The 16,783-nt window shown below is 39.7% G+C and overlaps 1 protein-coding gene across 1 annotated transcript in view; it reads left to right on the top strand.

The window, feature by feature from the left end:
- HECW2 (HECT, C2 and WW domain containing E3 ubiquitin protein ligase 2) overlaps positions 1-16,783 on the top strand; it is a 356,874-nt gene that overhangs the window by 183,855 nt on the left and 156,236 nt on the right. The window contains exons 10-12 of the mRNA XM_006862016.1: positions 4,440-4,590; positions 5,378-5,481; positions 6,569-6,693. Coding sequence (XP_006862078.1) covers positions 4,440-4,590; positions 5,378-5,481; positions 6,569-6,693 — 380 coding nt within the window. The remainder of the gene's footprint in view (positions 1-4,439; positions 4,591-5,377; positions 5,482-6,568; positions 6,694-16,783) is intronic.

Genomic DNA, 16,783 nt, shown 5'->3' on the forward strand with positions numbered 1-16,783 from the left:
TCGGTGGTTCAGACTTGCCAGCCACTCCTCGAAAACCTTATACAGGATTGCTATGAGAGGGAACTAACGCAACTACACTTAACAACAGCAACATTGTTTGATCTTAAGATGATTTCAGTGGATATTTTGGTTTAAGGTTTAAAGATGACCTCAGGGCAATAGTTTCAAGGGTTCATCCAACCTTTACAACACCAGAAAATCTAAAGTCCATGAGAATTTGAAATTCTGTTCTGCATTTTCTTTCTTTTTATTCTTTTACAGAATCTTTGATCAAAATGTTCACTAATGTTGTTGTTATGTGCCATGGAGTAGGTTCCAACTCATAGCTACCCTGTACAGTGTTTCCAAGGCTATAAATCTTTACGGGAGCAGAACACCTCCATTTTCTCCCAAGGAACAGCTGGTAGTTTCGAACTACTGACCCTGAGGTTAACAGCCAGATTCGTAACCACTATATATAATGGTAGTTGTTGTTGTTAAGTACCCTTGAGTCTATTCTAACGCATAGCGACCCTGTAGAGGGTTTTCAAGAAGCAGCTGGTGAGCTTGAACCACCAATGTTACAGTTCAAAGGACTTTGCAGTCTGACGCATTAGCCCACAGCGCCACACTAGGACTATAATGGTAGCCATCCATTTTTTCTGGTCTCTTGGCAAAGAAGGCAGTTGTTTATGGATGCAAGTAGCTATGCATTCTATATCCTCCACCTATTTCTGAGTCTTTTTCATTTGTGATTCCAGGCATAAAGAGACCAAGTGTTGTGCCTTGGATGGCCGCCTGCAAGTCTTTAAGTCCCCAGGCACTATACAATGAACAAGGAGGTAGAACAAAAGCATTAAATTATTAGGCCAATTAACTGGGATACCCCCATGAAATTATGACCCTGAACCTCCAAAGCAAGAACTGCTATTAATAAAAAGTCAAGAAATGATTTTCATGCTAAAAGAAACATTTTGTGACAGTTACCAGGGGTGGGAGGAAAGGAATTTGTTCACTGACTGGAAGGTAGACTTGGGTGAGAGGAAAGGCAGGTGAAAATTCAAAAGAAGAAACCATACATTCTTAGAAAAAAAAAAATTGTGTGAATAAGAAAAATGATAATTTCTTTCACTAAAAATCATAATAAAAATTAATGAGAAAACAAATAAATAAAAGCAGCCTCAACTGGTAGTCTTTTTTTTTTTTTTTTTTGGTCATTGTTGTAAATACATGTATTAGACACTCATTTTCTTTTTTGTGTTGACAATAAACCAAGCCCAATATAAAAACCAAAACCCAAATCTCCTGTCATCAAGTTGATTCTGACTCACAGCGACTCCGTAGGACAGAGTAGAACTGCCCATAGAGTTTTCAAGGCTGTGCATCTTTTTGGAAACACACTGCCACATCTTTCTTTTGCAGAGCAGCTGGTGGGTTTGAAACACCAACCTTTAAGTTTATAACCAAGCACATCAACCCTCATGACACCAAGGAATCTTAAAACATAAAGCCCAATATAAAGATATATAAAAACCAAATCAGTTGGCATCAAGTCAGTTCTGACTCATGGTTGGCCCCATATGTGTCCGAGTAGAACTGTACTTCTCTTAGAGTTTTCAGTAACTGATTTTTTGGGAGAAGTTTTCCAGGCCTTTCTTCTAAGGTGTCCCTGAGTGGACTCGAACCTCTAGCCATTTGTACTACTCAATATTCCTATATAAAAACATATAGTGTGTTAAGTATACGCGCCCTTCCCATCCTGCTAAGTCACTTTGGTATATGGAACAGAGGGCTAACTTTGTACCTTTACTGCCTATTCCTGGATGGAAGGATATTGACCACTTTGGTAAGAGTGCATGCAAGTACCAGGGTAACAGTTTTTCCCTGATCCATGCCAATTCATTTGAAACTAGCAATCTAGAATTTCTCTATGGGGACTTAAATAAATAAACTCAATAACAACCTTAATTTGAATATATGATAGTTGGTGGACATAGAAAGCCAATTTTGGGACTTTGTTTCCTTATGCTTTTTACTGCATCTAGAAATATACCATTCGCTCCGCGGAGCCGCTATACAGGGTCACTATGAGTCAGAGCGGACTCAACAGTACTTAACCACAACAATAGAAATATCTTTATTGAATTGTACATTAAAATTGTTCCTGGCCTTTGTAGAGGTAAATATATTTGTTATTATGGTTTGAAGTCACTGAAAATTGTTCATTTATTACACACTATGAGCAAGGCCAAGGACCCCTGATGTAGTGCTGTAGATTCAGCACTGGACGGAGAGCCACTAGGTCGGCAGTTCAAGCCCACCAGCTGCTCCTTGGAAACCCTATACAGGGTCGCTATGAGTCGGAACCAACTTGACAGCACTTAACAACATGTGCAGGGCAGACTCATCTAGCAGCACCAGGGAAGAAAGGCCTGGTGATTTGCATCCAGAAAGATTGCAGCCAAGAAAATTGTATGGAGGTTGCTATGAGTAGGGATCGACTCAGCAGCCATAGGGGTTTTTGGTTCTATGTGCAAGGTGTAGTCCTTAATACATTTGGAGATATCCCCCTTAATTTACTATCAAATGGCCCTCATAAGACCCTATAACCATTTCATGTAGTAAATTCTAAATTTGTGAGTTCCAGGAAAAATTCTATCTCTAAAGGTACTTTTTTTCTTACTTTATTTTGTCAGAAACTGGAAAATTCACAGCAACGTGTTTTCTTTTCTGCTTCAACAGCCAGAAAACTTAGAGCCAAATTTTGTCAGTAACCTTATCTTTGGAGCTTGGTAGCATCTGCTCCTTTTTCCTTTACTTGGTCTCTGTTTTGTATCCCTAATTGATTTATTCTACATTTTTTAAGTTGTTAGCTACGGTAGACATTCTTGAGGGAAAGACTGGTCATTTGTTTTTATAAGCAGATAGTTTGATGTAGCACATACTTACCTTAGCCTAGGTCCAGTAAGAAAGGAATGCAGTGGATGTATCTGAAGGATGAAGAACAAGCATGGCGGGGGGGGGAGGGGCATGCAATGGGCAAATGTACATGAAGCAGAAGAAGACAACAAAAGATTAGAGTAAATGATTTGGAACATCATTTATAAAAATGCTTTAGTTACTATTTGTGTGAGCACAAGGTCTTACAGAAATGTCCATTGATGAAACTGTAGCTGTACCCAGTGAAGTCACATTCAACAGGCTGGTTTATTGTAAATCTTTGCACTTTGGAGGATAAGTGCATTGAATTGTTCGCTGTTTGTATGGTACTGTTCCTTAGCCCATTTTTGCTGGAGTACTTTATTGACTTCCAGAGCAAATGCCATGGGTGGACAGGAGAAGGCAAGTCTTCCTTCTCAACTCTGGAGTTAGACTCACGGTTGTTTGTTGGTTAGTTAAGTGAGCATGTGGTGAGTTTTGAAGATGATGGAGCTTCTCAAGAGAAATGTGCTTTTAATTTCAAAAAGTACTTACAAAGAAATAGAAACTTATAGTTTTTTTGGTCAAAGAATTGACTTCTGCTATTTTCATATATTTTCTGCATAAATTATCCTTGTCAACTGCAATAAATTTCAATATTTTTGGCTTTGAAAAGATCAGTTCATGTTCTGTGACTTTTAATAGGGAAATGGCTTTTACAGAGTCATAGAGGTGGGATATTTGGTTCTGAACACCAGTTTGCTTTCTGTTTTTAATGAACACACATGTATATATTTGTTTTCAAAGGTTAACATGCTTTAGCAGTGTAATTGCCTAGCCATAAATTTAAATAATCTTATAATACATTGTATATACTAGAGATTGGAGGCAAGAAATTGCCCTTTCCTAAAAATCTTTTCATCTTTGGAGAAGTAAAAATGCAAGTTTGTAGAGAGTGACATTGTTTGATCATTGAGTTAACATTAGTTAATTACTTTTATTTTGAAGATTGCTTTTATTAAGATTGTATGTAAATATGCATATGGATGTTCCTAGCTATGAGTTTTTCATCTAAACTAGAAAAGGAAAACAAAACATAAAAGTCTAATTTTCGTTGAAAATAACCTTCAATACCAATTTTGATGCAAGTATATAATTAAAGTTGTATGATACCAACTACTTGTATTTTTTAAACACTGTCAGTCAGATATGAAAGATGAGTATTGTGAGTGGATTTGGAAGGATTCTGTACATTCAGAGATTCTTTAAGGGGATTGGTGTTAGACACACTTAGAGTCTCCATGAATTGGCGCTAACCTGATGGCAGCGGGTCGGTTGGTGGTTTATACAGACGGAATTTACTTAATAGCTGGTCACAAAAGATTCTGGAGTGGACTGGGGCTTATGAAGTGAAATATATGTTGTTGGCTCCAAATTATAGCATGTCAGACAGAGAAACCTGGTGCTGAACTTAATGCACCACATTAATGACCTCATCTCCCCTCCTAATAAATACCCTTTGGTGGATTACTGCTATTTAGACTGGGAGGCACGCATTGACAGCCACGGGAGGATCTTCTACGTGGATCATGTAAACCGAACCACAACGTGGCAGCGGCCAACAGCTCCCCCAGCCCCACAGATGCTTCAGAGATCCAACTCCATACAGCAAATGGAGCAGCTGAACCGGCGGTGAGGATGGGCACTTTGCTCCGGCTGTTCTGTTTTATACTTGGGCTCATTTTCACATGGCACAAAGGCGAAGATATGGTTGTCTCTTTCACCTGTGGATATCCTTCATTAAGTAGTAACTCTTGATTCTTAGGCTTCCCTGGACTTCTCTTGGTTATAAAATAATACAATCTCTTGGTTACAAAAAGAAAACCATACCTGCATACACCTTGCTTGGAAACTGGAGAGAACATAAGTAATGATGACCCCTGTCTGTAGTCAACTCAAGGCATTGATTTTTAGTAAAACAGAATGTGTACATTCATAAATTTAATCCAAGTAGTCTGTAGACTGTCCAGAATCTTCATTTGTGTTGCATCTTAATGCGCCAGACTGCAAAGCTGTTTGAACTGCAAGGTTGACAGTTCAAGCTCACCAGCTGCTCCTTGGAAGCCCTATACAGGGTCGCTATGGGTCGAAACTGACTCAACAGCACTTAACAACAACACTTTTAAAATCTGTTGGCCTCGTTCAAGAACTAATTGCTATAGAACATAACAGTATAGGAATTTTATTCTCTTTGGTTGCTGCAACATTTTTTAAAGTTTTAGTAGTATATAAAGAAAATGTTCCATAAACCATGACTAAAAGAAATTTATAGCAGTGTATTTTTGTAGACAGTAGATGACACAGAAAATCAGGAGTGGGCTGTTAGAGGGAGAAAGAGAAAACTTCTGAGTTCTGGGAGAGACGTTGAGTTCCACCTTTTAGAGTGCCCTGCAATGTAACTCTAGGATCATGCTTTTAGATATCAGAGTATCCGAAGAACTATGACTAACGAGAGACCTGAGGAAAACAGCAATACTCTTGATGGGGCAGGGGAGGAAGGCGACTTTCATCAAGCCAGTGCAGGTAAGAGCCTTTGTGTGGCTTTGCATGTCGGTTTTTGTCACCCTCATCAAAGTAGACAGAAAATAGGGATTCCCAAAAATTGAAGATTTGCTTTTTAGAGAACTTTGGATTTTCAGTAAGAACTCATAATACAACTACAAAAGTGGAATTCACCAGAGAGCTTTTCTAACCCTGAGCTGTTTTGTTAGTACTAAGGAAAGAATCACAAACCCAAATAGACTGTGAATTACTTTAATCTCTAGGTTTGGACACTGAAAAAGAACCTCACCAACGAAAACATATAAGGGTAAATTAAAGTGTTAATGGTGACTGAAACTATTTTTCAATTCCAATTTTGAATAATTAAGGAGTGCTGGTGGCCTGCATTGGGCTTCACTGGCTGTCCTAAGGGAGAAAATTGAAGCTGTTGACTCCTGTCAAGATTTGCAGCTTGAAAATTCTAGATAGGGTCGCTATGAGTCAGAATCAACTCGGTGACAGTGAACTTGGGTTTGGTTTGTGTTAGTGGTTCAACATGAAGATTCATGGTACACAGTGGTTAATCACTTGAGTAGTAACTAAAAAGTTGATGGTTCGAACCCACCAGCCACTCCACAAGACAAAAATATGGCTGTCTGCTTCTGTAGAGATTACAGCCTTAGAAATCCCGCACAGCAGTCCCACTCTGTCCTACAGGGGCACTGTGCATCAGAATCGGCTTTACAGTTTATATTATAAACTTTTGAGTGGCATAACTATTTAGTGCTTAGCTTCTGGCAGGTTGATAGGTCAAACCCATCCAGTGGCTCCAGGGGAGGATGACCTGGCAATCTGCTTCCCTAAAGCTGACAGCCTAGAATGCCGGATGGGACACTTACTCTGTCACATGTGATCACTCTGAATTGAAGTCAACTTGATGGCACCTGACAACAAGAGCAGTCAGCTGTTGTGTCTAAATTTATACCCAAGAAAAAGATATTTGGGGGATTAAAACAATAGCAAATGGCAGAAGTAATTCTTTAGTTCTTTCAAAATTATCTAGCTTGAAGCGAATAGACATAAGCATGTGGAGAGATTCCTCTGAGTGCCTGTGCTTGGCCCCGTCTAGATTTCCGACGGGAGAACGTGCTGCCCCACTCGACCTCCCGGTCCAGACTCACACTGCTGTTACAGTCTCCCCCTGTGAAGTTCCTCACCAGCCCAGAGTTCTTCACCGTGCTGCATTCGAACCCTGTGAGTACCAAACCTGGAAGAATATAGTGGAAAAGAAACAGGCCAAACATAATGAATAGTAGGAATGGTCATTTGTTAAGCACTATACTTTAAGGTAAGGAGCTCTGGTAGCATAGTGGTTACGAATCGGGCTGAGAACCTCAGGATCAGCAGTTCGAAACTACCAGTTGTACCGTGGGGAAAAAAATGAGTCTTCTGCTCCCGTAAAGATTTATAGCCTCAGAAACCCTGTACGGGGTCGCTATGAGTTGGACCCAACTCCACGGCACATAACAACAACATACTTCAAGGTCAGTTTGAACTGCAAGTTTGGTTCAAAACTCACCAGGCACTCCCCGTAAACCCTATACAGGGTCTCTATGACTTGGAACCAACCCGATTGCATTTAACAACAGCAACAACAGACTCTGTATTATTATGTATGCATTAATGAACACATTTAATCTAAACAAACCTGTAAATTAGTCTGAAACTCCCATTTTTCTACAAGAAGCAATGAAGGCACAGAAAAGGTTCCATAACAACTAAGTGGTATCGTTGGGAATAAAATCCATGGGCTACTGACTCCAGAGTCCATGCTCTTAATGACCACACTATATTGCTTGTTGTAAGGTGCTGTTCGGTTGGTTCTGATTTGTATCAACCCTCTGCACAACAGAATGAAACACTACCCGGCCCTGTACCATCCTCACAATTGTTGTCACGTTTGAGTGCATTGTTGCTGCCGCTGTATCAGTCTGTCTCACTGGGTGTCTTCCCCCTTTTCACTGATCCTCCACTTTATTAAGTACAGTGTCCTTCCCCTGGCACTGGTCTTTCCTGTCAACATGTCTAAAGTATGAGAGACGAAGTTTTGTCATTCTCACTTCTACAGAGCATTCTGACCACAAAATGTAAAGGAAATGTCTAATTATTGACATCAGACAGTAGGTAGATTGGGCTTTGGGATTCTGGTGTCAACTCTATGAAAAAAGAACCAAAAAGCAAACCAAACATGTTGCTGTCAAGTCAATGCTGACTTACGGTGCCCCCACCTGTTACAGAGTGTAACTGAGCTCCTGAGGCTTTTCTTGTCGGTAATCTTTGTGGAAGCAGATTCCCAGGCCTTTCTTCTGTGGTACGGCTAAGTGGGTTTGAATCTCTACTCTTCCTGTTTGATGTTGTTGTTGTTGTTAAGTGCCATCTAGTCGGTTCTGACTCATAATGACCCTATGACCCTGTATAGGCTTTCTGAGGAGTGGTTGGAGAGCTTGAATCACTGACCTTGCCACTGAAAGAAAGAAGGAATACAAAATGTATACACTGAGGTTATCTGAAACATAAAACAATAGGGAAGAATCTAAAAAATGTATGACGTTTACATGACTTTAAGACCAGGAGAACAAGACGTTGTCTACTCTGAAAGGGATCTCACGGGAAGGTCCTAGATAGAGTGAGACAATGTAAAATTAAGCTCATATTTATTAAGATAAATAAATAAACAAATAAAGACCAGACTTACTCCTTAGAAAGAGACTGGAGGAACCGGAGACTGTGGTCCTCGGTTACCCTTCAAGTCTGAAACAGAATTCACTCTCATGGCCCAAATTTCAACCATATATATGGGGCCAACAATACTAGTAAGGTATGCTCACCACGGAATGTTGTTGTAAAGTGCCATCGAGTCAGTTCCAATCCATAGTGACCCTGTATAGGGTTTTCAAGGAGCAGCTGGTGAGCTTGAACCACTGACCTTATAGTTCAAATGGTTTTGCATTCTGGCGCATTAACCCACAGTGCCACACCAGGACTCCATGGAATAGTCAATCATTAAAGTCAATAGTCAATTTAATATTCAATCATTAAAGATCAAAAGGGCAACATTTACTGGGAATAAGGATCAGAGAGTTTGGGAAGGAGGGTGAAATGGAAATGGGAACCACAGGGAGAAAGTGGGATAACTTGTTTTATGGAAGGATTGCCATCACTGAGATGAAACAAAGTGTGTGATTTATTGGATACGAAACTGATAATATGCTCTGTAAACCTTCACTCAATTCACAATAATCTGTGTGTGTGTGTATGTGTGTGTGTGTGTGTGTGTGTATGTATAGGTGCTCTGGTAGTGTAGCAGTTACATTTTGGTTGGTAGCTTAAAAGTCATCAGTTCAAAACTACCAGCCACTCTGCAGGAGAAAGGTGAGGCCTTCTGCTCCCATAAAGTCTCAGAAACCTTATACAGGGTTGCTGTAAGTTGGAACTAACTCACGGCACATAACCACCACCTTATATAAGGAGCTCTGGTAGTATAGTTGTTATGAGTTGGGCTACTAATCTCAAGGTTAGCACTTCGAAACTATCAGTGGTCCACGGAAGAAAGATGAGGCTTTCTATTCCTATAAAAATTGATAGCCTCAGAAACTATGTGGTTCGCTATGAATCAGAACCAACTCCATGGCACATAACCACCACCACCATGTGTATATAGGAGTCCAGGTGTGACACTGCAGGTTAATGCACTTGATTGCAAGGTCTGTTTGAACCACAAGGTGTGCAGTTCAAGATCACCAGACATTAGGTGGAAACCCTAAATAGGGTAATAGGGTTGCTGTGTGTTGGAACCAACACCACACCACTTAACAACGTGTGTGTTTGTTGTTGTTGTTAGGTGCCATCAAGTTGGTACTGACTCATAACGACCTTAGACACAGAATGAAACACTGCCCGATCCTGGGCCAACCTCACTATTGTTGCCACACTGGAGCCTGTTGATGCTGCCACTTTGCCAATCCATCTTGCTGGGGGTCTTCCTCTTTTTCTCTGACCCTCCACCTTACCAAACTTGATATCCTTCTCCAGAGACTGGTCCCTCCTGACAATATGTCCAAAGTATGAGAGACGAAGTTTGGCCATCATGGCCTCCAAGGAGCACTCTGGATGCACTTCTTCCAACACAGATCAGTTAGTTCTTTTGGCAGCCCATGGCACTTTCAATCTTTCAGTATTCTCCTCCAACACCATAACTCAAAAGCATCAATTCTTCTACTGTCTTCCTTATTCACTGTCCAGCTTTTGCATGCATATGAGGTTATTGAAAATACCATGGCTTGGGTCAGGCACACCTTAGTCCTCAAGCTAACATCTTTGATCTTCAACACTTTAAAAAGGTCTTGTGCAGCAGATTTGCCTTATACAATATGTCATTTGATTTCCTGACTGCTGCTTCCATGAGTGTTGATAGTTGATCCAAGAAGATTAAAGTCCTTGACAACTTCAATCTTTTCTCCATTGATAAGAATGTTGTTTATTGGTCCAGTGGTGAGGATTTTTATTTTCTTTACATTGAGATGCAATCCACACTGAAGGCTGTGTCCTTTGATCTTCATCATTTTCTGACACTATATTTGATAGTGTTTCTCTGCTATCCATAAGGTTTTCAGTGACTAAATATTCAGAAGTAGTTTGTCACTCCTCCTTCCTATTCTGTCTTCGTCTGGAAGCTCATCTGAAACCTGTGTACCATGGGTGATCCTGCTGGTATTTAAAATACCAGTGGCATAGCTTTCAGAATCACAGCAACTCACAAGCCACCACAGTACGACAATCTGACAGACTAGTGGTGGATATATATGTCTGTGTGTGTGTGTGTGTGTGTGTGTGTGTGTGTATAGTAAATATATATACACATATATGAATGTATATATGAAGTTTGTGTGGGAAATCAGTATTTAAAATGTTTTTAAAGATGGCATGGTAGAATATTTAGGGTGACATAGATTTATATATCTTTCCTTTTAATAATGTGGCTACTCTAGAAACTCCACTTCAGTTTCACTACAGAGATCTAAATATGTTGCTATCAACTAAAAATATGAGTCTTATTAATCAGAATTTTATACAAAGCTTTTAGCCTTTTAGTTATTGTTCTAAATAGAAATTTAAAAAAGTAATCTAATGTATTTTGAGTATCTCCTTTGGCCAGTAATGATGAAATTGAAGAATTCTACGAACATCTTCAGTCTGAAATTGATCAAATGTGTAATCAAGATGCATTGACAATTGCTGGTGATGGGAATATGGAAATTGGAAACAAAGACACTGGAACAATAGTTGGAAAATAGGGTCTTGGTGATAAAAATAATGCTGCAGATCACAGGATAGAATTTTTAAGACCAATGACTCATTCATTGCAAAACATTTTTAAGCTAAAAGGTGGCATTACAGATGATGTCACCAGGTGGAATACACAAAAGTCAAATTGACTACCTCTGTGGGAAGAGGTGGTAAAAAAAAAAGCTCCAGATTATCAGCCAAAACAAGGCCAGTGGCAGACTGTGGAAGGAGCAGGCCATCAGTGGCTCATATACAAGTTCAGGCTGAAGCTGAGGAAAATTAAAACAAGTCCACAAGAGCCAAAATAAGACCTTGAACATATCCCATCTGAATTTAGAGACCATCTAAAGAGCAGATTTGATGCATTTAGACACTAATGACTGAAGACCAGAAGACTTGTGGGATGACATCAAGAACATCATACATGAAGAAAAAGCAGAAGATCATTTAAAAATAGGAAAGAAAGAAAAGCCAAAAATGGATGTCAGAAGAGACTAAAACTTGCTCTTGATTGTACAGAAACTAGAGCAACTGTAAGAAATGAGGAAGTAAAGAGCTGAACAGAAATTTTCAAAGGGCAGCTTGAGAAGATAAAGTGTTATAATGAAATGTGCAAAGACTCTGGAGTTAGAAAACCAAAAGGGAAGAACACAGTCAGCATTTCTCAAGCTGAAAGAACTGAAGAACAATTCAAGGCTCAACTTGACTATTGAAGGATTCTATGGGCAAAATATTGAATAATGCAGGAAACATCAAAAGAAAATGGAAGACATGCACAGAGTCAGTGTACCAAGAAGAAATAATCAGTGTTGAGCCATTTTAATAAGTATATAATTCAACAACCAATTGTACTGATGGAAGAAGGCCAAGCTACACTATAAGTATTGGTGATAAACAGGACTCCTGGAATTGGCAGAATACAAACTGGAATCTTTCAGCAAACTGATGCAGCACTGGAGATGCTCACTCATCTATGCCAAGAGATTTGAAAGAGAGCTACCTGGCCAACTGATAGAAAGAGATGCAGATTTGTTCCCATTCCAAAGAGAGGTAACCCAGTGGAATTCAGAAATCATTTCACAATATCTTATCATATGCAACTAAAATTTTGCTGAAGGTGATTCAAACAATGGCTACAACGTTACACTGACACAGAACTGCCAGAAACTCAAGCTGTGGAACAAGGGATATCATTGCTGACTTCAGCTGGATCTTGGCTAAAAGTAGAGAATTCCAGAAAGATGTTTGTTGTTGTTAAGTGCTGTTAAGTCAGTTCCAACTCATAGCAACTCTGTATAGGGTTTCCTAGGAACGGTTGGTGAGCCTCAATTACCGACCTTGTGGTTCAAATTGACTTTGCAGTCCAGTATATTAACTTGCAGTACCACCTGTGCTTTATTGACTATATAAATACTTTTGATTATGTGGATCATAACAAGCTACTAAAAACACTGAGAATAATGGGTATTCCAGAACTCTTTACTGTGCTCATGAAGAACCTGTACTTTGACCCAGAGGCCATTATTCATACAGAATAAGGGGTTACTGAATGGTTTACAGTCAGGAAAGGTGTGTATCAGGGTTCTATCCTTCCACCATACTTATTCAATCTGTATGCTGAGCAAATAATCAGAGAAGTTTAATTATATGAAGAATAATGTAACATCATAATTGAAGGAAGATTAATTAACAACCTGTGATATGCAGATGATACAACCTTACTTGTTGGTAGCAAAGTGGACTTAAAATACTTACTGATGAAAATCAAAGACTACAGCCTTCAGTATGGGTTGTTCCTCAATATAAAGAAAGCAAAAATTCTTAAAACTGACCCTATAAATAACATAATGATGTTGTTGTTGTTAAGTGCCATCAAGTCGGTTTTGACCCATAGCGACCCTGTATAGGGTTTCCAAGGAGTGACTGGTGAGCTTGAACTGCTGACCTTGCAGTTCAAACAGCTTTGCAGTCTGGCGCATTAACTCACAGTGCCACACCAGGACTCTAACATAATGATAGTGGGAAAAAGATTGAATTTGCCAAAGACTTCATTTTGCTTGAATCCACAATCAACGCTCTTGGAAGCAGCAGTAAAGAAATCAAATTACATATCACATTAGGCATATATATTGCACAAGACCTCTTTAAAGTTTTCAAGAGCAAAAATAGCTGTTTGAAGACTAAGGTGCACCTGGATCAAGCCATAGTATTTTCAATGTCTTCACATGCACGTGAAAGTTGGAAGTAATAAGGAAGACTGTAAAGGAATCAATGCATTTGAATTACGGTGTTGGCGATAAATATTGAAAGTATCATGGACTGCCAGAACAAATTTGTATTGGAAGATGCACAGCCAGAATGCTCCTTAGACATGAAGATGGTGAGAGTTCTTCTCTCATATTTTGCACATGTTTTCAGTAGGGACCAGTCCCTGGAGAAGGACATCATGCTTGGAAACGTGGAGGGTCAACGAAAAAGAGGAAGACCCACAACAAAATGAATCGACACAGTGGTAATCGCAATGGGCTCAAACATAGCAGAGACTAGGAGGATGGTACAGGCCTGGCCAGTGTTATGTTCTGTTGTGCATAGAGCCACTATGAGTTGGAATGGCACCTAATAACAACAACTTTTACCTGTTTCCTTTCATTTTCTCCCGCCCTGACTTTTAACCAAGATTCTACTCCCATTCCTGATCTTAAACAAGAAATCCCTCCCTTGCCACATTAATACTCAGGGCATCTAGTTTCTCTAACTATTACACTCTCCTTCTTACACTTAGTTTGGAATTGCAATCTCTAATATAATTCTTTTTTGGCTTTTTTCAACCTTTTTACTCAGGCAGCATTAACCTTCTAGAGGCTCTGTAATATATAAACTCCATGATGTATAGGTGAAAACTGTTCAACAGTTTGTTCTCTGATCATACAGCATGGTATTTGCCTAAAAATTTCTAGAAAGAAAAAAACAGAGAAGGGCTTTAAAATGTTATAAAAATTAAGTCTAAAGAGTTGTGAAGAAAAAAATTAAGTGCAATAATGCGCCAGACTGCAAAGCCATTTGAACTGCGGGGTTGGCGGTTCAAGCTCACTAGCTGCTCCTTGGAAACCCTATCCAGGGTCGCTATGGGTCGGAACTGACTCGACGGCACTAAACAAAAACAACAACTATAGAAATAGGAAGCGTGGTGACTCTGTTGTATAAGCACTGGACTGTGAACCACAAGGTCAGTGGTTTGAGCCCAGCAGCCACTCCAAAGGAGAAAGATGAGGCCTTTTGCTCCCAGAAAGATTTACAGCCAAAGAAACTTATATTAAGAATTTGTTCTTTGACCCAGAGACAGTCATTCGAACAGAACAAGGGGATACTAAATGATTTAAAATCAGAAATGATGTATGTCAGGGACACATCCTTTCACCAACTTAATTTCTGTATGACTCTAGAAATTACTTGTTGGCATGATTAATTCCTAGGGGAAGATGTATGGAAGGTGACAGTTCAAGAAAATATGGATTAGCATGTAGAGTTGTTCCTTATAAAACAAAGATGGGAAGAGCTTTGCACTTGGAGTTTCATTTATTTGTTTATTCATTACTTTATGCATTCATTCAAACAGATATCTTTTTTAAATGCCAATGACTTGCCAGATAGACTCTGGATGCTGGGTAGGAATAGATTGGCTAACAAGATAAACAGGGCATACCTTCTTAAGGAAGGAACCCTAGTAGTATAGCGGGTTACATGCTGGGCTGCTAATCTCAAGGTCAGCAGTTCAAATCTACCAGCCTCTCCATGGAGAAAGATAGCGCTTTCTGCTCTAGTAAATAAAAATTCACAGTCATGGAAACCTTATACAGGGTAGCTAAAGAGAGTTGACCCAACAGAATGCGGAAATCATCGGACAATCTCTTTGATATCTCAACCGAGTAAAGTTTTGCTAAAGGTAATACAGAAACAGCTACAACCATACATTGACAGAGAACTTCCAGAGGTTCAAGCTAGATTCAGAAGAGGCCGTGGAACGAGAGATATCATTGCGGATGTCCGATGGATCTTGGCTGAAAGCAGATAATACCAGAAGGATGTTTACCTGTGCTTTATTGACTACGCGAAGGCTTTCGATTGTGTGGATCATGACAAACTATGGACAACATTGCAAAGTATTAGTATTCCAGAATACTTAATTGTACTTCTGAGAAATCTGTACCTGGACCAAGAGGCAGTTTTTCGAACAGAGCATGGGAACACTGAATGTTTTAAAATTGGGAAAGGTGTGTGACAGGGTTGTTTTCTTTCACCATACTTGTTTAATTTGTATGCTGAGCAAATAATACGAGAAGCTGGGTTCTATGAAAAAAACGTGGCATCAGGATTGGTGGAAGACTCATTAACAACCTGCGATATGCTGATGATACAACCTTGCTTGCTGAAAGTGAAGAGGACTTGAAACATATATTTATGAAGATCACAGAGCACAGCTTTCAATATGGATTACATCTCAATATTAAGAAAACAAAAATCCTCACCACTGGACCAATAAACAGCATTGGTATCAATGGAGAAGAGATTGAAGTTGTCAAGGACTTAATTCTTCTTGGATCAACTGTCAACACTTGCGGAAGCAGCGGTCAAGAGATCAGACGACATATTTCATTGGGCAAATCTGCACAGGAACTTTTTAAAGTGTTGAAGAGCAGAGATGTCAGCTTGAGGACTAAGCTGTGCCTGACCCAAGCCATGGTATTTTCAATAACCTCATATGGATGTGAAAGCTGGACAGTGAATAAGGAAGATCGTTGAAGAATTGATGCCTTTGAGTTGTGGTGTTGGAGGAGAATACTGAAAGTGCCGTGGACTGCCAAAAGAACCAATAGATCTGTTTTGGAAGAAGTACAACCAGAGTGCTCCTTGGAGGCCAAGATGGCTAAGCTTCGTCTCTCCTACTTTGGACACATTGTCCGGAGAGAACAGTTGCTGGAGAAGGATGTCATGCGGGGTAAGGTGGAGGGTCAGAGAAAAAGAGGAAGACCTCCAACGAGATGGATCAGCCAGGTGGCGTCATTGATGGTGTCAAGTGTGGCAGCTGTATTGAGGTTGGCCCAGGATCGGACATTGTTTCGTTCTGCTGTGCATGGGGTCGCTATGAGTCAGTTCTGACTCGATGGCACCTGACAACAACAACACCTTCTTAAGTGGAATTAGGTAACAAATAAGTGAACAAGAAAAAGCTAATTCTGACAGTGATATAGGGTACAAAGAAACTGCATCAGTACAATGGGATGGAGTGAATTGGGGGCGAGGGCAGGCAACTCTGCTTAACATGGTAGATTGAGAAGGCCCCTTTGAAGAAGCAACATTCAAACAATGGTAAAATATTAAGAAACCTAGTCAGGTAATATTTGGGAGTAGAATCTGCCTTACAAAGAAAGTCTCAAAACTCAAAGTGGGAATGACTTTGTCTTGGTACCTAATAAGGGTAGAGAAATGAACAGGGTTAGTTAATTTATGGCTTGTATTACCTGGCATGGAGTTTGGATTTTTCCTAAATGGTTGGAGAAGTCATTGGAGGTTTTTGGGTAAAGGACTAATTTAGATTTGTTAAATTCATTCTAGCTGTTCAATAGAGAATGGATTATACAGGATACCTTAGTCTTCTGGTGATAGGAATAGCTTTGCTGTTGTTGTTAAGTGCCGTCAATTGGCTTTAAGGAACAGATATTTAATTTCTCATAATTGGGGAAGCTACAAGTCTTAGGTTTGTAGAGTCATCTGCCTTGGGTGTCATCAGATAGCTCCTGTCTTCTGTGTGTCTGCTTACTTCTGTGTATAATCTACTCCCTTTTAAATAAAAAATGATTAGTTTTAGGATACCCTGCATTAACCTATTCCCAAACAGGATCACATCCACAGATATCGGGGGTAGTATTCCAACACATATTTTGAGGGGCTCCAATTCCATAACAAGCGAGTAAAGTTTTGCTAAAGGTAATACAGAAAC

The sequence above is a fragment of the Chrysochloris asiatica genome, unplaced genomic scaffold (assembly GCF_000296735.1).
Source record: "Chrysochloris asiatica unplaced genomic scaffold, ChrAsi1.0 scaffold00045, whole genome shotgun sequence".
NCBI classification, from domain to species: domain Eukaryota; kingdom Metazoa; phylum Chordata; class Mammalia; order Afrosoricida; family Chrysochloridae; genus Chrysochloris; species Chrysochloris asiatica.